Here is a 24,030-nt window from a genome sequence, read left to right on the forward strand (position 1 = left end):
GGACTAAGGCCTCTGTTGTCCCCACCTGCCCCGCCATCATTCTTGATAGGCAATTTCTTAGTATATGTGAATATGTTATACCATATTATATTATTGTGCTATGATGCCCTCCCTTCAATTTTTAGGTACCATTCCCTTCCTAGCTGCATGCTGTTCCCAGAGCAGGAAGAGAAGATGAAGAAACGGAAGAGCCTGAGTGACACTTCATTCAGCATTCTCTCAAACAGTATGCTATTGCATAGTATAGCGTGTTTATACTTATAGTAGACTTTTATTACATAGACTGATATAGAAACGTATATTGTATGTACCCTGATGTCTGTAGACTTATACTATATAGACTTATAATAAATATAACTTATTATAAGTAGAATATAATTATAATATAATAATTATATTATACACACAGTTATATGTACATTTCCATTTAGGGAAAGAATCTTTGGAGTTAGCAGTCATTTTCTCTAAACTTCCTGACCGATGTGTAGTTTCCTCCTCTTGGGAGAAGAAAAAGGAGGTCACCCACTGTCAATCCTTCCTGTTATAGCCATGATGCACTACTTTATGTCCCACCAGGGAGGTCATTTAGTAACCCATGTAAACCATGTAAACATTTGTAAGTACATTTGTAACCCATGTAAACCATGTAACCCAAATGTAAACCATGTAGACCATGTAATACAAATGTAAATACAAATGTAACTCACTCTTGCTTTTGCTATTGAAAAGAAAACCATATAAAGACAGTAATGGATTGTTGAAAGACAATGACTCCTGTAACTGACTGACTCCTTTCTTTTGTGAAACTACAAGCAAAAATTTGCATCAAAAGAAATCATCACCGGCCTGCATGACCAGTGGGAGTGGTCATGCATCACCTCTCCAAACCAACCCCATGAAGAGAGAAAAAATGAAGAAATAAAACATGCCACACATAAGTAGTCAAAAAAATTGCAAAACATAATAACAAAATTTACAAAGCCTTATTAAAAAAAAGGTGGTGGGTGCATAAGTACAAAAAAAATGTAAATGAGGTTGCTGTTGAGCTTTGGGTGGAATACGACCTCCCCCACCGGTCACACTCCTAAGGTGCACTTCATACTGTTCACTCACCCCCACCTATCTCCCATGCCCGCCACCAGGTGCCCCCCGGCCAATGAACTTAACCCTTCCACCCACAGGACAGTAGGTGCTGGTGTGCAATGAATGCCCCCCTGACCACTGCCAGCCTCCAAGCATCAACCACATACATCACCTCGCCCCCTGCCCTGCTCGTCCTCCCCTTCACCCCCCATCTGCTACACCACACACCCCTGCAGACAGACACAGATGTTTAGTTATAAATCTCAAAAGAATTTATTGTACTATCTTAAAAGAACTTATTGTACTGAAAAGAAAAAGCACTGCTAGTTGCTGTCAGGAAGTCTGGAACAAGTGGACTCCCAGAACAAGAGGACTCTCTCCTCCCTATGAGGAGAGGCTGAGGGACCTGAATCTCTTCAGTCTCCGCAAGAGGAGACTGAGGAGGGATCTTGTGGCTGCCTACAACCTTATCAGGGGCCACCAGCAGGGACTCGGGGAAAGTCTGTTCACCAGGGCCCCCCTTGGGGTCACCAGGAACAATGGCCACAAGCTGAGGGAGGATAGGTTTAGGTTAGATATTAGGGAGAACTACTTCATGGTAAGGGTGGCCAGAGCCTGGAATAGGCTTCCCAGAGAGGTGGTGCTCTCACCTTCCCTGGAGATCTTCAAGAGGAGACTGGACAGGCACCTGGCTGGGGTCTTATAACCCCTCCCACCCCCAGTGCTCCTTCCTGCCCATGGCAGGGGTCAGACTAGATGATCTGTCTAGGTCCCTTCCCACTCATTGATTCTATGATTCTTAAGTGCTGGTCAACCAGCTTCTCCTTGTTGATATCTCCTTCGTCCCTGCACTGCTGCCCGGCCACATCTCCGTCTGGCCACTGCCTGTTGCATTTCTTCAGCTCATGACTCCCTGAAAATCTCTCCGCGGGCCTCACAGAAGATGTGTAGCATGCAGGCTGCCACTACAAATGCCATGATATTTTCTGGTTCCAGCTCGAGCTGGCATGTAAGCTCCTGCCAACATCCCTTCAGTCAGCCAAGGCATATTCAATAGTCCTCTTCTCTTAACGTTGGACCAGCCACCTAAATACATTTCCAAGGTCTGCAAAAACAGACTGTGATTCTGCAATAAAATTATTTTATTCAGCCATAACAAAAAGGCCTTCATTGTGGAACTAACTAGGAGACGACAAGCCAAAACACAAGCAGGCAGGGGAAGTTTGAATTGATTTTGGTAACATGGTAACATTCCTGGGCATTGGCCAGCCATCCCAATGGACAGTGGCCCAATGGACAATCACTTGCTGTTGACCATGAGCTGCTTCCCCATGTCTCAGAAAGTGAAGGCCAGCAGTGTGGTGGTCTCGGAGCAGGAGGCTGATACCTCCAACACACATGGACCCAACTGGACCTGGGAAGAACTGCAGGACTTAATTGACATTTGTTTGGAGCAAAGCATCATGGACAGTCTGGAAAATAGGAGGAATAAGCCTGTTTATGTCACCATTGCAAAAGAAATGCAGGCTCAAAGGCACAATCGTAACTGGACCCAGATCAAGGCCTTGAGATCTGCGTTTTACCATGCCAAAGATGTGAACTCTCGCTCTTGAGCAGGGCACACAATTGCTGTTTTCTACAACCAGCTGTCCTTCATTCTCTCCAAGGATGAGGGCGACACTCCAGGTATGCTGACTTTTGGGACTGGGTTGAGGAGGAAGAGAGCACACCGACAGAGGCAGAGTTGTACCATGACCATGTCAGAGGAGTACAGAGACTGCTCTGTGTTCCTGGTAGACAGGCACTGCCAAGAAGAAGAGCAAGTCACCCTACACTTGATCCCAGTGCCAGTGTCCCCTTCCACTCCAGGGAGTAGCACAGATTATCTGGAGGAGGAGAAGGAATGGGGAGAAATTGATGCAACTGATGCAGTTCCTCTTCTCAAAACTCAGTCATCATTTTGTGCTCCTGAGATGCAAGAAGATGCGTGACTGGTGACTTGTAAGTATCTTGTAATGTTCCCATAAAGTGTAAGTGGTGTATCACCCCTCACAAGCCATGCATGCACACTCTGAACAGACTTTGGCCCAAGCATCCCCCCTGTTGCACCCTAGGCTGTGGCCTCTCCCTCCTGCCTGTTACCCCAGGGCTGGGGCCAAAATATGACCCTGCTTCTGGTGGGAGAAAATTCCCAGCCTATCTATGCGCACACACACACACACTTACACTACTTCACACTTGGTAGTAGTAATACTGATCAATACTAATCAAACAAAAATATCTATACTGTTTCAACTGTATTGTGATTTCCCAATTAAAATAGATAGCATTTTAATTTATTGTGAAAAAATGAAGAGCAGAAAGGAAAAACTGATTTGTACATGCTCCTGATTGATTGATTGATTGATTGATTGGGGAGGGGATGATGTTTTGATTGATAGGAGATGGTGTTTTGATTGATTGATTGATTGATTGATTGGGGAGCCAACCATTACACAGAAGAGTTGCCCTCATTCAAGCTCCCTGCATGCACGCCTGGCCAAGTATTGCCACTTGCTGTTTTTTCTTCTTGTGTGTCCAGTTCTGGAGTGGACGGGCAGAGGGGGTGGGGGACAACAAGACAACTATTGCTTACAACAAGGTGATCCTGGCTTTGGGGTTGCAGGTAAAGAAAGCAGTGGAGGACCTCCCATTTTTCCAATAATGCCATGACTCCATAAATACCCTACCTTATAAACTACAGTTAACAGCAAGTGATTCATGTGACCTCCTGTCATTTGTGAAATCATCTTGCATACATGCAAAGGATCCCCAGGCTGAAAAGGACAGGAGCAGCCAGCACTTCTCCCAACTGACCGACTCCACCCACTCCCAAAACACAGTCCACCTACAAATGAGTGAAAGAAAAAACACTGGACACAATTTCAAATTTCTGAACTTTATAACCATAACAAAAAAAGGTGGCTTCTTGATAGTGTCAATACTGTAACTTTTCTATCTCTGAGGTTCATAGTGTTCTGCAGGGAGGAGAAGAAAAAAGAACAGGGGTTTGAACCAACAAAAGTCAAAAAACTACCTGCCCACTGAACCTCCTCCCCGCCCCCGAGGTCACTGGGACATTTATTACCTCTGTATCAGCAGGGATACTACATAGTCTGGGGGGACGGTCTGGCAGGCAGCATCTACCTTGACTAATCATCGTGGTTCTAGAATGGAAATGTGAATTAGAAGAAATAGGAAGGTTTGAATATTGAAGGGTTAAGGGCACACACTGTTGAAAACTTACCATTCTGGAGATGCTGCTGTGCTCCACACTGAACATTGTGCTGGGTACAGCAGCAGCAGGTGGGGGGCACTGGTGCTGGATGGAAAATGAGCATGGTGGGGGACAGCACATACACTACCAGCACATACACTGACCGTCCCATAATAAGTTGGTCTGCCATTACCTTCACTACCTGGCTCCCTGCAGTCAGCTGTGGTGTGAAAGCTGGGGGAGGGATGAAGGGATGGATGGGCAGAAAAAATTCTGTTTGAAGATGTTCCAGGGGGGACACTCCCTGCCCCCTCACCCCCAGGGGGAACATGCATTATAATACAAGAAAGAGTTGCTAATCATCATCAATAAAGGTCCATACATGCCTTCTTGTCTGCTTACCTGCTTGTCACTGTGCTACTGTTTTATTAACAGGAAAAGTGGTACTTTTTATCAAAATAAAAAAAGACAAACTAAGTAACAGTTCTTAAATTAAATAATAGATAATAATTAATGTAAGGAAATTATACATAAATAATAATATTAAATATTAAAGCTATCTCTATCTATACAAAATACCTCTATATCTCTATCCATAAACTCTATCTATACAAAATCTATCTCTGTCTATAAAACTATCTATACAAAATCTAAGCACTATCATTCTTTGTTCTTCTTTTTTCTCCAGATTGATCAGAGGACTTGCTGCATTGTTCAGAGAGAGGGGGAAGAAAGAAGACATGAAACTGGGGGGCCAGGGGATATGTTAAATGGCGCATCTGACAGGCAGCAACCACCTGGACTATTTACCATGGTTCTGGAGACAGAACTGTTTGAAATAGGAAGGTTTGAAAAGAGAAACCTTCAAGGAAGTCTTAGGGTAGGGGTAGCAAACTCAAAACTTTACAAACTTACCTTTCTGTTGATGCTGCAGTGCTGGGCAGTTATGAACCCGGTGGGCAGGGCAGGTGGGGGGCACGAGTGGTGGGTACTCAGGGACAATATACATTACAGGTGGGAAAACAATTACCAATGAATAATTAACTACCACTTGTTGCACACTACAGGTTTGCTCTCGCTCAGCCATTTTCCTACCCACATACATTTAAAATAATATATTTTGAAAGCCGTGCCTCACTCAAACCCACACCTGATCAGCTGAGCAGTGAGAGGGAGGGGTTAACACATAAAATAAATTCACAGTACCACCTACTGGCTAAAGAAAAAGCACAGCACTGCCTGGTGGTGAAGAAAAGCAATTACACATCTCTGATATGTTTTGAGATGCTCAGTGTGCACAACACCATCGGGCGTGCTAAGCCAGAGTGCCGGGAAATAAAACCTCAGTGAGCAGGGTTAACTAAAAGTGTTGAAAAGATTTTTAAAGCGGTAGATTGTGCAAACACAAACACAATTGCGGCAGCCGAAACAGGAAACTGCGTGTCATCTACAAACGCCCAGTGCTAATCCTAGTAGTATGGAATCCCAGCTACCCCTCCACATACACAGTGCACTCACAGCAACTTTCTGCATTCATAGAGAACTTCATTTCTACAGTTCTCTAAAGGATTTATTCTCTTTTTTACTCACTTACTTGTGCTTCGAAACAGGGCTTCAATGCTCAAACAGAATGTGTTCTTGATTACCTGTTGGTATGTATAGTTATTTCATTTCCATGCACAAATATTTTGTCATGGTGGTGGGTTTTTTACAGCAGTGAGAGATATATTTTAAGAAGGTCTCTGAAAATATGGTTAAAAAATTAACAAATCAACGGAGATGACCACTGGATTTGTGGTGACAGCACTGGCCTAAGAGTCAAGAAATCTGTGTTCCATTTGCAGGTGTGCCACAGACTTCCTGTGTGATTTTAGATGTGTTATTTCACCTCACAGTCCTTCTGTTTCCCTGTTTATAAAATGAAAATTCTGCAGCAGAAACCTGAGATTCAGTTCACCATGTTTGAAAAGCATTTGAGATCTTCAGATAAATAGGCAACGGAAATGGGAAAATATTATGAGCTACTCTTAGATCATCTGGTCCAGCCTTTTGCCAATGCACAATTACTCCCCCGTCCTCACCCCCTCCACACACACGCTGTATTCTCAAGGGCTCTGTCCATTCTTGTCCAGTTCATCTTAAGCCAACATTTTGTATGGTTCAGGATCATTAGGTTGACTACTTATTTTTTATTGATTCCAGCCATAATATTAGAAATTTTCCCCAGCCTGAAGCCAATATTTCCAAGGTTCAGTTTTGTATCAATTATTCAGTCTTGACCTTTATTGGTGTTGTGTTTCATTTCTTTCTTGCAGAAAAAGACTGCACCGAAAAGGTCTCCTGAAACCAGGCCCACACCTGCAAATTGTGTGGCTACTTCAAAATCATGCAAGCCGTACTCTAACCCATGTTGTGACTTCTGTGCCTTCTGCCACTGCCGAATTTTTCAGACTGTCTGCTATTGCCGACGGTTAAACTGCTAAACCAAAACCAAGAGCACGTGGGGCACTCTGTCTCTCATTAGCCTCTCCAGTATATGTTTCAAACTATCTGTCTCATGTGTATTGCAAGCAAAGCAGAGAGCCTTTGAAGCTGGCTAGTTAGCTGGCTTTGTCTTCCCTACAATTGAATGAATGATTGGTTTTATCTCATGGGGTGAATGCTTCTGTAAACAAGTCAGTACATGAAGTACAGGGACAGAGAGATGGAGACAGAAGGGGTATTCACCAGAGAACTGAAGGTGAACTGGTTGCATGTCAAGAAGGAATTTTATTTCTTTCTGAAATGCAAAATTTTATCATATGCTGTAGTACTGCGTAATCAAGACTCAGAACCAGCAGGAAAATGGGATAGCATGTGCACTGATTTCTCAAATCCATTTACAGTATGAAACTGACCACATTAAAATAGAAATTGTGAGTACAGTTGAGGACCAAGTGTGTTTATAATGACCTTTAGACCTGCCTACTATGACAGCCACAGGTGACTGGTAGGAGGGGCACATGCCTCCCCTGAGATTGGCCCCCAACTCAGCACTGCTTGGGCTGGTGGCATGTTGGGCAGGGGGGGTACTAAGCCATGGCACATAAGTATAGGAGTGGATATAGAGCTTTTGGCCTACCCTCAGGCCAACCCACAAATTGTGCCCCCCAGACTCAGAAGGCACCAGTCACCCCTGATGACAGCACTGTACTGTGCAGCATTGTATCCTGGTTCTAACAAGGGCAAACTGTAAGGGTAGCCACTTCCATGACATGTAATAAAGACCAGGCCGAAACCCTAGATAGAACATACTTTTGGTCCTGTCCTCCCAGGTATGGCAAAACAGTTTATAACCACTGGTCGCCATCTGAATGCCAGCACAGCCAGCTTCAGAATCCTAAAGCTCTTGGACCTCTTACCAATTACAGTTCAGCATATGGGAAACTGTTATTTTGCTCTTGATCTCAGATAAGATAAATGCATGTAACAATGATATCAATATTGAACAATACAGATATAAGGTGTTAGGATGTAACTGTTAAATCTGCATGCTCTTATTTTAATATAAGTTTACCATAACTGTTGTAATTTTAACTCATCTCATTCAGGGTTAAAACTCCCCTGTAAAAACAGCTAAAAGTTATGTCTGTACATAACCTCAGTCTCCTAGGTTGTTTTTTTTGTAATGATACTCAACAGCCTCATTTGGCCAGCTTAGAAACTCTCCCTACCATTACCAAGAGCAAGCCTAGTTAAGGGGTAGCCAAACTATGGCCCATGACTCACACGCAGCTCCCAACAATTTGAATGCATCTCTAGAAATTATAGCTAAATAAAAACACTATTTTTCTCTCTGTCCATTTATTATTTTTTATTTTATTTATTCTAAGAGGTCATTTAATGACAAATTATTACTTGACCTGGGACATGCCACACAGATCATTGACTCTATGCATGCACACATCAGAAGTATTGTGTTCTATGGCTCTCGGCCATTTCAAAATTTTGGTTTGTGGTTATATGGGCAAGAGTTGCCTTCTTGCATCCTCTCATTCTCTATTTACATCCAAACTTGGAATCATTACTTCATTTTAACTGCTTACTTCTAAACATAGGTGAGGGCTACAAGACTCAAAAAATGTAGACATTCTCTCACATATAAATGCTAATATTTGCTCAAACATTTTGTTCTCCCCCCACTGCCTCAGTCTAAAGCCCAGCAAAAGATGGGCCAGATGTTGACAGGAAGCAGATAAGTGTCAGTCTCTCCCTCCATAAAGTTGAGAGAGAGGAACCCAAGGAAGTCTAAACAATGACAGAAAAAAAATGTGTGCATTCCTTCTCCTTTGCACAACCGATTTGTGGCGATAAATCTTGCAAGGTTGGATTCTGTTAAAATGTTGATAGATGTTTCTTGTAATCAGACATATGGGTTCAAGAGTCTGTAAACAATTTGGGTATGGGAGGGAAAGGCAAGAGAAGAGGGTTCTCATAGATGTACCAGCTGAAGATATAATCCAGACCCTACCAACCTTTTACTCATGTTGAATGGTATTTTATTCTGCCATAAACTGGTTTACAAAATAAGATACTTCTCAATATGAACATGAGTGACAGGATCTAGCCTGTAACATTCCTAAATGGACTGGCATAAAACTGTCATATATAACTACCATATTAATGGGCACGTGGAACCTTTCAGAGCACAGAGTGCCTTTCTTGCATAGATACCTTCTTGTTCAAGTGAGCGGTGCCTTGGCTGGAATTAAATTCCTCACTTGAATTGGAATTGCTGAAGTCCTAAAATATTGGCAAGATCAGGCCATTAAAGTCTAATAAGGACTGAATATAAAACCATCAAAGGCTGATCATGTGGCATGGTAAGCATTTCCAGAGATGCTGAGTTCCCAAAGCTACCAATACCAATTTCAGTATACTGCAGAATCTGGCCCCATTGCACCATGAGAAATTTGCCCTTATAGTATTTCCAGCCCCAGCAGAAACAAGAAATCTTCCAAAAATCTACTTTAAAAAGCCTGTTTGCCCAAGTTATGGAGACATTTCAGAGAAATAGATGCACATCTGAACTGATTCTGGGAACTTTTTAAAGTTTTGCTAGAGCTGTCATCTTTCTCACCTTTTGCTTACATAAAGCAGTCTTCCAAACAAAAACACTAAAGACACTTGAGTTTTAGTGGTGCCTGGAAGTAAAAGGAGAAAGTAAAAAGATATCTGTCTACAATATCCCCTCAGGCAACTTAAAGATGCACGTTAATGGCCACTGCATCCCCAACAGTTAAAGGACTGTGAATACGAAATAGAACATTTGTGTGAAAGGATATACAAAATGGAAAGTAAAGAATGTCCACTACTACAACAAGGAGAAGAAAGTTTTCCTAGACGTGTTGGTGTGGGAAAAACCATCAAAAAAGTTATTGTTGATTTATACCATAAAATATAGAGCTGGTCAGAAAACCTACATTTTTTTCTGTGGGCTTTTCCTCACTTTCACATGCTGTCTTACTGTTCTGTTGACAATAATTTGCCACTAACTACTATACCACAGGTCAGGCTTGTGGTTATCAGGAGGTATCAAAGCACAAGAACCTTTAATGGAATTGCAAATTATTAAGGCAAATTCAGCGATAGGATTTACAGAGAGTAACTCCCTTGATGTTAATAGCAACTGTCATGCACTTCACGAAAGGAAAAGATCTTTTCACATATAGCTGGATGCAAGAGTCTGGGCACATGTATGTATGTGTATCTACATATATAGTAACAAAGCTTTTTCATAGTGTATTATTACCCAATTTAATTAACTTGCTTATAAATGGAATTGATTAGGAAAGTATTATGGAATTATTTCAAGTCACTTGTCCAAGTAACTTAGTAAGGAATATGTGTTGTCAAGTCTGGTGCAAATTATCTTAAACAGTCAATACTGTGAAATTGTTATTGGCCTGAATGACTTTCCTCTTTCAGCAGCCATTCACATTGTACAAGCATTTTTTTAGCGTGCAGAAAATACACTCACATAATTTGCTTCCTGTATTTCATATAAGTGGTTATTTAGGCAAGGGAGTAAAAACAGCCACATTTTGAAGGGTTCACTGATCAAACTAACAGAATTAAATGTGAAGTTTTCAGAAAACAAATTAATGATAAAGTTTATTAAATGACAGAGAGGTAAAGTCAGATCCTTGGACCCTGTAAGTCAAGATAACTCAATGAAATCCCTTAAGAAGCCAAGAACAGGGATTGTTCACATAAAGTCCCAACACACAGCCTTATTCTGCTGACTGAGGTCAACGGAATTCTTGCCACTGCCTACAGATGAAGTGTGACTTGACCCAACTGTGGGAACATCTCTTCAATGGGTGGGGTACCCAAAACACCCATTAGGTTTTCCAGGTGCTATCTACTGTCCTGTATATATTTAAGTTGATACTGTAGCCTCCATCTCAGACTACCTTAGTTTGGCACTGAGAAATCATGGGTTCAAGAAATACATTTTCAGTGTTAATGGGGACAAAGTGTTATTTGGCATAAGCATTCCGAAGGTTACAGTAGCCTCAAATGTATCACCAGATCCCCTGGCTATAGCTGGGGACTGTGTGAAAGAGCCTGACAGGAGAAACAGCGATTTTCCATTGCATCCTTCAAGGTTTTTTCAGAAGGGGAGTGAACAGAGCCATGGTAAAACACCCCCTGCAGGTGAGGAGATAGTGCCTCTTGAATACTTACAACAAAGGCTTTTGAAATATGAAATAAGCGACTGTCAGAGGAAGAGATCAAGTCAATTTGGGAAGGAACAACCAAGCATAGCCAAAATGAGGAGCCCAAAGGGTGACTTAGGTAGACACTAAGGAAGCCCTGTTTTATGGTGTAAAAAACATTATAAATGCCTTTCCGTAACGTAATGCTCATTACCTACTACAATTTGGGCAGCTATTTCGGACACCTATGACCAATTAAGATGTTGGGTTTCAATATTACCCCCTAAAAGTTGTATACTTCCTGGGCCTTCCTATGCTATGAAGTCATGTATGGTACTCTGTTCACTGGAAGGATTGTCCAGGCTCAGAGTTACTTAGGTACAGTAAGTAGCAGTAGGGTTCTTTTTGACTTCCCACCCCGGGGTCGGGGGCTGGACTCGATGATCTTCTGACGTCCCTTCCAGCCCTAATGTCTATGAAATTTTATACATTAAAAAACAAAAGCACCACACACCAAACCCATATTTCTCCCTCAGAAGCTGGATTTGTTCACAGCATATTTACACCGTATTTAAATCAGTGAATTCTCTCTAGTGGGTAAATTGTTTGAGTCTCTTCACAGTTGAATCTTTATATTCCCTAACTGTGTGCTTACTTGTTTCTACTGAGTTCAGAGTTAATGCTTAATTCCATGGGCTTGCACCAATTGTTTGTGGATAATTGCAACATTCCTGTAATCTGTTTTAGCCTAAATTACTGATGTGGTTCTCAAACTTAACACAATTTTATTGTAACTGGGAAAAGAAATAAAAATAATTCAGTATATTCTAAGTACATCAGTATTATCATCATAGCCACACTTTTTGTAGGAGGGTTGGCAGGAAAAAAACTCTTCCAGATGTGAATAAGATGACCCTAGTGTTTTTGTGGCCCAAGCAGGAAGAATGCTCCATCCACAGAGGAACAGAGGTATGACAGTCTACTGAACTATACAGAGTTTGTCAAACAATATGAAATAAGAACTAGAGTTGGTCACTGTGTTCTTCCTTCTTTCACCCAGGAGGTTTTCCACAGCTAAGCAATTTTACACCAACAATAATTTGGAGTCCTGACCACAGTGAAGCTAACACGTATTTATAGTTCATGCTCCCATCCCATGTGGTACAGAGCTTTAAAAGTTCTGCCTTGTTTGAGTGCTCTGGGATAACAAAAACTTGATTCTGTTCAGACTCAGCATCTCTCCAATGTTGGAATACATTGCAAATTCTTCCATTTTTTCATAGATAGTCTCAATGCATTGTTTTCCTTCACCAGCCAGACACATTACTGTCCCCCATTACTCATCCGCTGAGTACGCATACAAAGCCAGCCGGGAGACCTGTTTGGAACCAGAGGGTGGGAAAGAGCTACACGTAGAATCCTGTAGAGTGGCCGTGGGGAAATGTGTTTAGCAAATCTCTGGCTATGGAACTCTTTTATCTGACAGTAAAAGCTGTAAGGAAGAACTAAATGGCTTTTGTATTTAAATGATTTAGAAGTGTTCCTATGACTTCTATTATAAAGCTGTCTTTCAAATCACAAAAATAAACTTTCATTTAGAAAGCAAATATTTATAGCACTAAATTAAAGCAAGTAAAGTGATCGAATTCCCCTTTATTCTTTTCAGCTATTTTATAGCTTTTCAGAACAAACCTGTATATTATGAGAGAAGTTCCTTACCATCCCTCTCTTCCAAAGAGGCCTTACATTCCTGGTGGACTTAGAGAACTTTTATTGCAAGGCGATAGAGGACGATTCAGTGAGGGGTGTCATCTTTCACCTTGTCCATAAATGTCACAGGTGTGACAGATCAGACATGATCTCAAGCAAATGTCTTAACTGCCAGAAAAGAGGTCAAATAAGAGTTTGAGACCAGATGTTATGAATGTTAAAAAATACTGACAGAAATAAAATGTTTTGGAGAAAAGAGAGAGAATGATCGATGTGAGCCAGCTCAGAAAAAATAAAATCAAAACAATAATATAAAACAGATACCAACTGCACCCATAGGCTAGAAACAGATGCTGATAATCAGCTTGATTAGCAGGAAAGTGTTTAAAGGTGCTTCCTGTATCTGTACTGCAGCCAAAAATGTTGTTCTTCAATCAAGGAAAGTGACTGCATGCCTGTGTATATGGGTTCACACAACATTGCCTTATGGAGAAAACATAGAGATGAAACTAAAGCCATGGTTTTAAAGTGTTCTTTGAAACTGACATTGAAATCTACAGAATGCAACAGAAAATGAGAACTGGACTTTAGATTCAGGATGCTACAAAATGTCTGAGCATCTTACTGAGTTTAATATCCCTGCTACACAATTTTACAGGTTGACTCAGAAAACCTGCAGAAAGGATCTCAATCTCTAGATGATTCAAAGGATTTTTTTCCAGTGCTTTTGTTTTCATCCCTATTAAATTCTGCAGGACTTCTCTGGATGAACTATATCTCTTATACTCAGGTTTGCTTAAATTAGTGTGCAAGAACATCACCTGAAAGACACCTCTGTCCACTAGCAATTGCACAGGGATTTAATTTTTATTCTAAGACTGTTGTATTTCCAAAGAAATGTGCAGTGGTCAGGAAGGACTGATTATCCTGACCAGTTAGATGCCTCTGAGAGACCTGGCTCTTATGAGTATGTGCCGTAAAACAAACTAAGTTGAGCACGGCAAAAATGCAGCCATAGAAGGAACGGTTCTTTGGGTAGATGTGATCTCTTTTATTAGACCAACTAAGTAGTTGGAAAAAATGTTATCTGCAAGCGTTTGGGCACAAACACCCTTCTTCAGGCTTTGGGAGACTCTGCTGCTGTTATGAGTTCTCCAAGGAGGAAAGAAGCTAAAGTAAACAAGAAGTCTGTGAAGATGCAAATGAGTGGAAGTCTGGAAGACAAAAGGTAAGATAGGAGGTGGGGAAGGGAGGGAAAAGTGAGAAGGAATGCCAGTGGTCAGCTAAAGACAGGTTACCTGGTATGTTAGATGCCAGGCAGGTTGTAATATGTCATAAATCCAGTGTCTATACTGAATTCATGATATTTTATCCAGTAGATTTATGAAGTGAAGTTCATAGGCTTGTCTAGGAAATGTGTTTTGTAAGTTCCCTTTAGGGATTAGAACTGCAAGATCACAGGGAGTGATTGTCTTCTGAGAAGTGGGCACCCACAGGTAATCAGATATTTTTCTTTGATGGATTTTCAGTGTGCATTCATTCTGGTATGCATTTGGTGTCTCTTACATATTTTCCACCAGAGCATTTGGTGCACTGAATGAGATATATTTCTCAAGGTGCAGGTGTAAGATCTAGGAATGGTGATGCTTTCATTGTGGGGTGTAGTTATTGTGGGAATGGTGGAGATGTGTTAGCGGATTTTACATGTCTTGTCCAATATGGTCTGGATCCATTTGGTGTGGTTTGGGTCATATAAAGTGTGCTTCAGGTGGAGAGGTTAGCAAGGTTCAATGCTTAGTTAAAGGCTAGGATGGGTGGTTCTGGAAAGATCTCTATAAGAAATGGGTCTTCTTCTAATATGGGTTGCAATTATTTGAGGATTCTCCGTATAGGTTCCAGGGAAGGATGGTGTGTCATAACTAATAGTATGCAATTCATGGGGATTTTCTTTTTGTACTGAAGCAGTTCTTCATCTGGCATCTGGGTGACTCTTTCAAAAATGTGATCTCTCTCTCTGGAGTATCCTTGTTGTGTGAAAGCCCTTTTGAGATTTGTGAGGTGACAATTGTGTGTATTCTCCTCAGTGCAAATTCAATGATATTGGGAAGCTTGGCTGTAAATTACAGCTTTTTCGGTGTATTTAGGATGATTGCTGGTTCAGTATAGCTATGTATGTTGGCCCATGGATTTCTTGTGGTTTATGGTGGTTTGGATATTGATCACGGTATCTAAAAAGGAAATGTTGTTGTTGGAGCATTCAAGAGATAGTCTGATGGAGGGGTGATGATTGTTGAATTTGTGATAGAAATGTGACAGGCTAGCTGGCAGTGACTTAGCCCAGAGGTTTTGAAGGGATAAAAGATGATTGGAGGACTTGGGATTCCCTTTCCTCACCAATCAGGCCCCAGAGACTCGCACTCCATGTGCCCTGATTGGCCCCTGGAGTCACCTGGAGGGGGATAAAAGGGGAAGTGTGGCTGACTCAGTGAGGGACTGCAAGGAAGGAGTTTCAAAGAGCTGGGCCAGCAGGGCAGGAGCAGTTGCCCCAGAAGAACCTGAAGGAGTGGGACCTGCAGGCAGCAGTTGGACTCTCAGCAGTGCAGTGTGTGGCTGGCAGGGAGGCTACCCACTGGGCTCCAGGATTGCCTACAAGAGGCTGTGGCCAGCAGGAGAGGCTCCCCAGCTCCAGCAAGGATCTGAGCAGTGACCTGAGAGGTTCCCAGCTCTTTCAGTAAGTGGCCAAGCAGCTTGATGCAAGGCAGGGGCTCCTGGAAGGTCAAGACCCCTACTAAGTAACCATAGTACAAGCACTGATGGCTAGGTGGCAGAGTTTTTGCCAACCATGTGGGAGAGCTGAGTTCAAGTCCCAGTTGGGGTGAGTGAACTTAATAGGGAGAAATTCTTTTTGCAGTAGAAAAGGGCCATTGTGTTTTACCCCTTTCTCCCCATCCAGGTACCTAGGCCCTATATTCCTTGTCATTTGACATTTTGTATTTTGTGCTTTTTATATTTTACCAACCAGTATTGTTTGTTCTGCTGTTTGTGTTTTATATTTTGGTTAACCCTGTCTTTGGTCAACTGGATGAATATGTCTATGATTGTAAGTGTCTAACCTTTGTTGAATCCTGCCCCCTCAGGCGTTGTAGTGTCCCCTATACCCCCTGGTTTATACTGGTTATGTTCCCAGTACTGTTCTCTCATTAAAAGGTATATGGTTAAGTCCCCATTGGTGGTCTGACTCTGCTCTACAGGGGGAGGTGAGTCCCTACACCTCCCACAGCGCTTGTGCACCTGCTTTGATCCCTTCAACTGGAGAGGGGGTACCTCTTGGAGTACCGCCTGGGTTACAGAAATCAATCAGAGACTGCAGGTTTTCAGTCCAAATGATGATGCCATCTACATATCTTAGATATAGTATGGGTTTAATGGTGCAGTTCTTGATGTGGGGCCATTCTGGTGCCCATAACTGTGCCAATAGTCTGAAGGAAGTGTTGGACATTGAAACTGAAGTTGTTGTGTGTGAGGATAAAGTGTATAAGTTCAGTGATGTCTTGAGGTCTATACTCTGAGTTGTAATCTTGCTTTTGTAGATATGTGAGGCAGGCCTGGATGTCATCTTATGCAAGGTGAAGTAGAATGTCACTGTGTGACTTAGACGGCTAAAACTTACAAAAGTATTGCATATCCTATGAGCCCAACTCTTCACTGCTAGACTCTTTGCTATCATTTACAGCCATGCAAGGAAGAAACCAAATACCACCAGGAGTAAAAACTCAGATCGGCTTCTCCCTTATACAGACTTGGCAGAGAGATAAATAAAGACACTCGGTACAAAGCAGGGGAGAATCAAGCCTTACTGTCCTCTGTCCACAGCTTGAAGAGTCAAGTCTTCAGTGCTGTTCATGTTCTGGAAATTCCACAAGTAAATCACCAATAAATCAGTGCCCCCTGACAGATGTTACACTTAAGACAAGATTAACTGGTCTTAAGTAGTGACCTGGCTGCATGTTCAATCAATTAATGGCATGATAAAACAAAGAATAAATGAAAAACCTATTACACAAAATACATTTAATAACTTTGTGCCTGATTTCTATCATGCCTCTAATTGAACATGTGGTCAGTGCCCAGCCTTTGGAGCACATAGGAGCCTTTCAAGATTCCTATATGCTCCAGAGGCTAGGAGCAGCCCCCACCTGACTGGGACTCCCAGCCTTGGGAGTGTATGGGGCACTCCCCCAGCTGGGAGTTCTGATCAGCAGGTGGGATTCCTAGCCAAGACAGCACAGGAAGCCAAGCTTGCTACATGCCAGTGCAAGGGAAGCCTGAGTTTGGGCTCCCCTTGCACTGGCATTATGCCAGGATGGGATCTGATGCAGGATCCCACAATTGTGCCTCCTGCCATGCTTGTGTGGCACAACAAGAAACATGATTGTTGGGATCCCTCATCGGTTCCCTTTGCAACTTTACTTGAGTGTCTGTGTGGCAAGGGCAACTTTGTGGCCAGATCCCAAAGCAGCAAGCCTACCTGCCTAGGACAGTCTGCCCTGTCTCTCCTGCCACAGTCTGGTTGTTTACTTGATTTATTAAGCGGGGAGGCTGTCCATTCCTTGCCCCAATGCCGGAAGTGTTATCCACGTCTTCGAACCTTCCCTATACCACAGCCCACGCCTCGCAGATGGCACCCAGATTATGATTACTTCCCCTGGCCTGAGGCTGGGGCAAATTCAGTCCATAATGGGGCTCCATTCACTCTTACACTCACTCCAGCCACCCTCTCACAAGGAGCCTCTTGCGCTCTGCCCCGCTCTCACAGGGGCCTCTTGCATACCTCCCATCCTGGCACACTCCACTGCCCTAGCTCCACTTGAGCAACCCCTTGTGGCCTTTTGGACTTAGCTACTCTTTCCCTATTACCACCACACAGCAACTTTAGTTCCCACAAGTTCCCCTCCTCTACGTGGCGTAGCCTTAGACCAGCATTACCCCAAGCTGCTCGCCAGGCAACTCTACACCACAGCCCAACATGGGGTCTCTTCATGATACTTACAACTAGTTACTCATGGGGCTGGCCCTTGCGCTGGTCTTCAGGCCTTCTCACAGTTCAGCCCTACTTGGCCCTCCTGGCATTTAGTTGAAACTGCCTCAACACGGGCAGCCCCATCAAGCCTCCCTACCCTGGCAGGGTGCAGTTTTAGGTCATGCCCAGGACCAAGGAGCCTCCATGGCACCCCCATATCTCCTGCCCTTACCTCCAGGATGTCCCTGCGCCATAGCAGCAAACTGCTGCCTCCCCCTGTATAAGCTGAGTCCTAAACTAGCCATTCTAATCAGGCACCTGCCAGATCCCTTAAAGTGGCAGGCAACCCAAGATGCACTGCCACAGTTTGTCAGGGGCCAGAATCAGAAGGAGCTTGGACCTTGAAGGCTTGAACAGTTCTTGCCTCGTTGTGCCTATTTGTCTGGTCTTCAGATACCAACCATACAGTGGAAATACATTGTTCTAAAGGCGATGTATTCTAGTAAACACAATATAAGATACTTATTGGCTATTTTAAAAGCAAGGGAAAAAGAATAAAACCAATTTGGTTCAGTTGATTAGAAAACAGAATGATTATATCACAGAAAACAATGTGCCTGTAACTTAACATAAGACACACTGATCTCTTAGAATTGCAGGCAGTCGGGCAATTTATACTAAAGTCTTGAATAACTCATCAGGATTTATTAATTACTCCACAATGCACTCTAGTGACTATAACTATATTCTGGTTTGACTTGCATCATAGCAGCCAAATTCATGGCAGTGCAGTGCATGTGATCTTTTTAATGTCTAGCAAGACCTTCTTAAATCTAGTTTAGATGAAGGCAGTTTCAGTGATAGATTCTGCAGGAAAACTATATGGACTTAAAGTGGCAGCCTAAATCTAGGAAGGCTCACTCTGTTCTTTACATTTTCAAAGAGCCTATTGACAGATGATTAAAGGAGCTGAAAAACAGAATAAATTCACTTATGGTACCTGATTCATTACTGCACTATTCCCAATTTGCCCCCACTGAATTTAATTGGTCAGATCCTCAACAGGTATAAATCACACTGTTCCATTGGTATCAATTTACCTGAATTTAGGTTTTGGCCCCATGGTGTCACACCAGCATAAACCTGGAACAGCCCACTAGTTAAGCAAAGCCATATGGTTTAGTAATTTAGCTGTCCTAATTATGTATGTTCCTAAAAATGACAAAGTAGAAAGATTTGTCAGCAAGGGGATCAGTATCCAACCTGCAAACCACAAGATCTGCTAAATTAGCAGGAGAGATGATGTTTATAAAATTTGATTGTTCCAAACATACTAACAGATGGTGTTCAGAATCAGAGACTAGAAATACTTAAGACAGTGAACACATTAACAAGGGCTATTTGGGTTTGAAAAGTTTTCATATTATCCAGCCAGTTCCCTCCATCAAAGCTGATTTCTGAGTATAGTTTCCCAAAGGTTAAAAGGCTGGCTGTTTTACAGTACTTATATGCTAAGATATTGACTCAATATCACAAACATTAGTAAAGGAATGAAAAAAGGTGCTTACCTAGAAGTTATTTCTAGTTGCCAGACTTAGGCCAAGATGCTGAAAAGAAAATTGGCTAATGTGTAGGAACCTACCTAATTAACAGTGGGAGTGGGCTGTGCAGTGGCTCCTTTAATTTTGAAGGTTCTCCTGTGCATTCCCCCCACACACATGCACACAGTGATTGGCAGAGGAGCCCCACTGCTTGCCACTTGTTCCTGATTGGCAGAGAGGCAAAAGCCACAGGTTTAAATATGGTATCATTTTTGCCATTCACCAGTGATTTAGCTAAGGGGCCCTGGCAGCCCTGCTGTCTGTTGCTGACACACCAGGAGGCAAAAACAGCACCATATTTAAAACAGCGGTTTTCACCTCCCCGCTGATCAGGAGTAATCAGTGAGCTGTGTTGGGGCATCCCTGCCAATTTTGCAGGCTTCACCATGCCCCCCCCCCCTTACTGCTCACTCCTGATCAGTGGGGAGGCAAAAACCACTGTTTTAAATATGGTGCTGTTTTTACCTCCTGGCCAGTCAGCAATAGACAGCAAGGCTACCAGGGCCCCATACCCAATCAGGAGCGAGCAGCAAAACCAGTGCCATATGTAAAACTGCAGGTTTTCCCTGGCTGCCAATCAGAAACAAACAGCGGGATCCCTCTACCAATCAGCTGGGCGGGGGTGGGGGCACAAAGGGGAAACCATCAAGATTAAAGGAGTTGCTGCACAGCCTGCTCCTGCCATGAATTTGGTAGATCCCTACTAATGAAAATACTGTAGTAGCTACTGAGCCACACCACATTTATCAAGTCAAGCATGAGTTCAAAGAGTACATACTGATTTTGCAGAGAAGAATAAGCAAATGCGCTTAGTTGTAGATGATGCTTATTCCAGCTCTCCCAGAGTTATAGTTGCAAATATTTCTACTAAAACACTTCGGGTGCTATTGAGGCATTGCAAATTGTGTTTGCCATATAAGTTTTATCTAAAAGCTCATTTTGTGTAAATGTCTGCAGTTTGTTTCTGAGGAACTTCAGATCCTCCTCAACCAACAGTTAGCTATTAAATATCAGATAATATAGCAAGATGCTTTATTCAGACACTCAGAAAAAAAGTGTGGAAGCCTGAAACAGAAGTTTACATTGCAGTCTATGTTTCACAGTGGAAGCTAACATGTACAATCAGCAACTTAAACAACAGCTAAGAATTAAATCAATTTAGTAACATAACAAAATGAACAACTATACATTGTGAAAAACTATACAATGTTACCTTACAAAATTAATTTGATTTATTACTCTGGATAACATCTTCCCAATAGAATACAGAATCAGAGGGTAAGGATCTAACCTACCCCTAACACTGAATCCAATGTAAAATTTTGCCATTGATTTCAGTGGTAGAGGAGCAGGTCTGAAAAACATTATTTTAAAAGTAGAGAAGAGGCAAATGCCCCATGGAGCACAAATGTTATGTGGTGAGTGGGTGGCTACTACACTTTTAAGATAGAATATTGTGAATGCTGAAGACATTTGTCAGTTGGAAACAGCTGCAGCCAGACGTGGTTGGAAAATTAATCCAAAAATGTAGTAAAACTGGATGCAGTTTGTAAATGAGGGACTCTCACACTGATAACTGGATCTATTTATAGGGTTGCTTTATTGCTTTTATTTATGGTTGCATGACCCACTTAAACTCAATGATAAATTCAGAGGCAGATTGGCTGATTAGATTTAGGGAAAAATGTTTAACTACATTGTTAAAAAAATGTATTTTTCCCCCTCTAAAAGCCTGTTTCCTTGAGCTTAATTGTATAAATGAGCCCATTTCATAATAAATACCACCATGTCATCAGCATCTGCGTTTAAATTGAAACCATATTCCTTATGATGCTCATTTAAATTATATTATAGTTTTTCTTTTTCTGACCTAGGCCTCATTTCTCTGTTAGTTGGAGAATTTCATTCCTCTAAGTAATTCTTTTGAAATAACCTACATGATTTCAGCAGCTGTCTTTGTCTCCAGCAACTAGCTTTATTAACCAGATGTACAAACAACTGAGTGTAGATATGTCTCTCCATAGTATGAACCTGAAACTTTCAGGGGTGTCAGGTTATAGTAGATGGTTGTGATGATGACCCAAAGGAGGTTTTCCTCAGTGACCTCAAGGTGGACAGCGAGAAAGAACCAGTGGCCCTTGAGTTAGGTGAAGGTGCACTTGACCAGGGTATGGGTCTGGCCCAGGCAAGGATTAAAGTGGGCCTGGCAGCGGTCCAGGTGGCTGGTGTAGGACGTCATCAGCCAGGGCAGGAGTGGGTAGGCAGGGTCCCTGATGATCAGGGTGGGACCATGATGCCGCCCAGCTTCAGGTCCAGCACCTGTTCTCTATGTCAAGGATCCCAGCAAGCTGACATTGGCACCCAGGGAGGGTGACTAGAGACCCTCTGGGTTAAAATACATGGGGAATGTGGCACAGGGGACACAATGGTAGGAATCTACTACAGACCCTGTAATCAGGAACAAGAGCTTGACCAGGGATTTGCCAGGGAACTGACTGAGGCTATACGCTCCCAGTGCATAGCTGTCATGGGAGACTTCAATTACCCAGTCATCTCGTGGGAAGAGCACTCAGCCAAATCTCAATGGTCACAAAGTTTCCTCACATGTGGATGAGCTCTATCTGACCCAAGAAGTCCATGGACCAACAAGTAAAGCACTGCTGGACCTGGTACTAGCTAAAGGGGAGGATCTAGTCAGTAACCTAAAGATCAAAGGAAAGCTGGGAGACAGTGACCATGAGCTGATCACTTTTATTATCACACCTAAGGACAGGAGGGCAATCCAGGCTGACCTTGACAGGCTCAGGAAATAGGCAGACAAGAACCTGGTGGTGTTTAACACCAAAAAAATGCAAGGTTCTCCACCTTGGGAAGAAAAAGCTGCAGTATGCTTATAGGCTCGGCAGAGCTACGCTGGCTAGCACTACGGAAGAAAGAGACTTGGGGGTCATCATTGACCACAAGATGAACATGAGCCTGCAATGCGATGCTGCAGCTAAAGTCAGCAAAACACTGGTTTGTATCCATAGATGCTTCTCAAGCAAATCCCAGGTCATCATTCTCCCATTGTACTCGGCCTTGGTGAGGCTGCAGCTGGAGTACTACGTTCAGTTTTGGGCTCCACAATTCAAAAAGGATGCGGAGAAGCTTGAGAGAGTCCATAGAAGAGCCATGCGCATGATCAGAGGTCAGGAAAACAGACTTTACGACGACAGGCTGAGAGCCTCAGGCTCTTTCGCCTGGAAAAGCGCAGGCTCAGGGGTAATCTGATGGCCACCTATAAGTTTATCACGGGTGCTTACCAGGATCTGGGGGAATGTCTGTTCACCAGAGCGCCCCAAGGGATGACAAGATCAAACAGTCACAAACTCCTCCATGACCATTTAAGGCTGGACATAAGGAAGAACTTCTTTACTGTCTGAGTCCCCAAGGTGTGGAATAGACTGCCGCCAGAAGTGGTTCAAGCACACCTCCAGGACAGCCTCCCTGACAGTGGCCTTGCCCACGCCAAACAGGTGGCCTACATACTGGAGGCTGGTGGGTGCGGCCAGCTTCAGCAATAACACTGCCAGGCAGATGTTGGTGGGGAGGGCCAGGCACATGCTAGTGTCCTGGAATTCCAGGTGGGGCCAGAGCTGCTGGAGCAGGTTCCAGAAGGTGGCCCAGGTCAGCCAGTAGGTATCTACCCACTGCTCATCATCCCAGGTCTGCTGGACAAGGTCCTGCAACCAGTTTGGTGCTGCCACAGGGGGCTCAGAGATGGCAAAGCTGGAGGCCCAGAGGGGCAATGGCAGCCCCAGCAGTGGCCTCATGGAGCCTCTTATTGGCATCCCTGACAGCAGCAGCTGCACAGTGGCAGTGGCCCTGGGTGGGTGTGCTGCAGGTGGGCAGGCAATGGGTGGTCATGGGAGAGCCCAGCAGGGTGAAATGGGCATGGGCCAGCCATTGGTCAGCATGGAACCCTTCATGATCACCTGAAGGGTTACTGTGGCAGTGCTACATGTCCCTACCCCCAACAGTTGAGGAGGACATCTCTGCTGGAATTGATGTGTTCCTTGGGATGTGAGAGGCCTGTACCAACCTGGCTGTGGGGACATGGGCTGCTCAATAAAGTTTGGCACTATGTCCAGCCTCCCTGCATGCTGTGGGGGGAACCCAGGGCCAGGAGAGTGTGGGAAGGCTAGACGGGCTGGGGCAGGGGCCAAGACTGGGATGGGGAGGGAGGGCCCTCCCCACAGTGCAGGGCTTACCACGTGTCTGCGGTTGGTGAAGCTGGTGGTTTGGTGCAGTCCTCCCCATCAACAATGGCATCCGTCTGCACCCAGTGTCCTGGGCCCATGGTGCGTGGGGTGTAGGTGCCCAGCTGGGGACCCACCCCCAAGGGTGGAGCTGATGCTGCTGATGGCCAGCAGTGACATGACCTGAAATTCCTTATGGTGGAGTCTGGAGCTACGCAGCTGTTGAGGCAGGTGCTGGCCAGAGTTCCCCAAGCTGCTGGTGGCTGCACAACCAGAAAGGTGGGCAGGACAGGATGCTGAACACCACAGAGGCAAGGTCAAGGTGCAGCACAGGCTCAGGTAGGCTTCCCATGCTGGTAAAAATGGCATGGCTGCGGCCTGGGTCCCAGGACACCAAAATGTGGGTCAGCTGCTGCATAAA

At 43.6% G+C, this 24,030-nt stretch overlaps 1 protein-coding gene across 2 annotated transcripts in view; it reads left to right on the forward strand.

The window, feature by feature from the left end:
* Nucleotides 1-7,449, forward strand: part of ASIP (agouti signaling protein) — a 54,936-nt gene extending 47,487 nt beyond the window's left edge. For both annotated transcript variants that reach the window (XM_019539726.1, XM_019539725.1), the window contains one exon: nucleotides 6,655-7,449. In XM_019539726.1, the coding sequence (XP_019395271.1) occupies nucleotides 6,655-6,822 (168 nt within the window). In that variant the 3' untranslated portion in view covers nucleotides 6,823-7,449. The remainder of the gene's footprint in view (nucleotides 1-6,654) is intronic.
* Nucleotides 7,450-24,030: the final 16,581 nt, after the last annotated feature.

The sequence above is a fragment of the Crocodylus porosus genome, unplaced genomic scaffold (genome assembly GCF_001723895.1).
Source record: "Crocodylus porosus isolate Cpor-Errol unplaced genomic scaffold, CroPor_comp1, whole genome shotgun sequence".
NCBI classification, from domain to species: Eukaryota; Metazoa; Chordata; order Crocodylia; family Crocodylidae; genus Crocodylus; species Crocodylus porosus.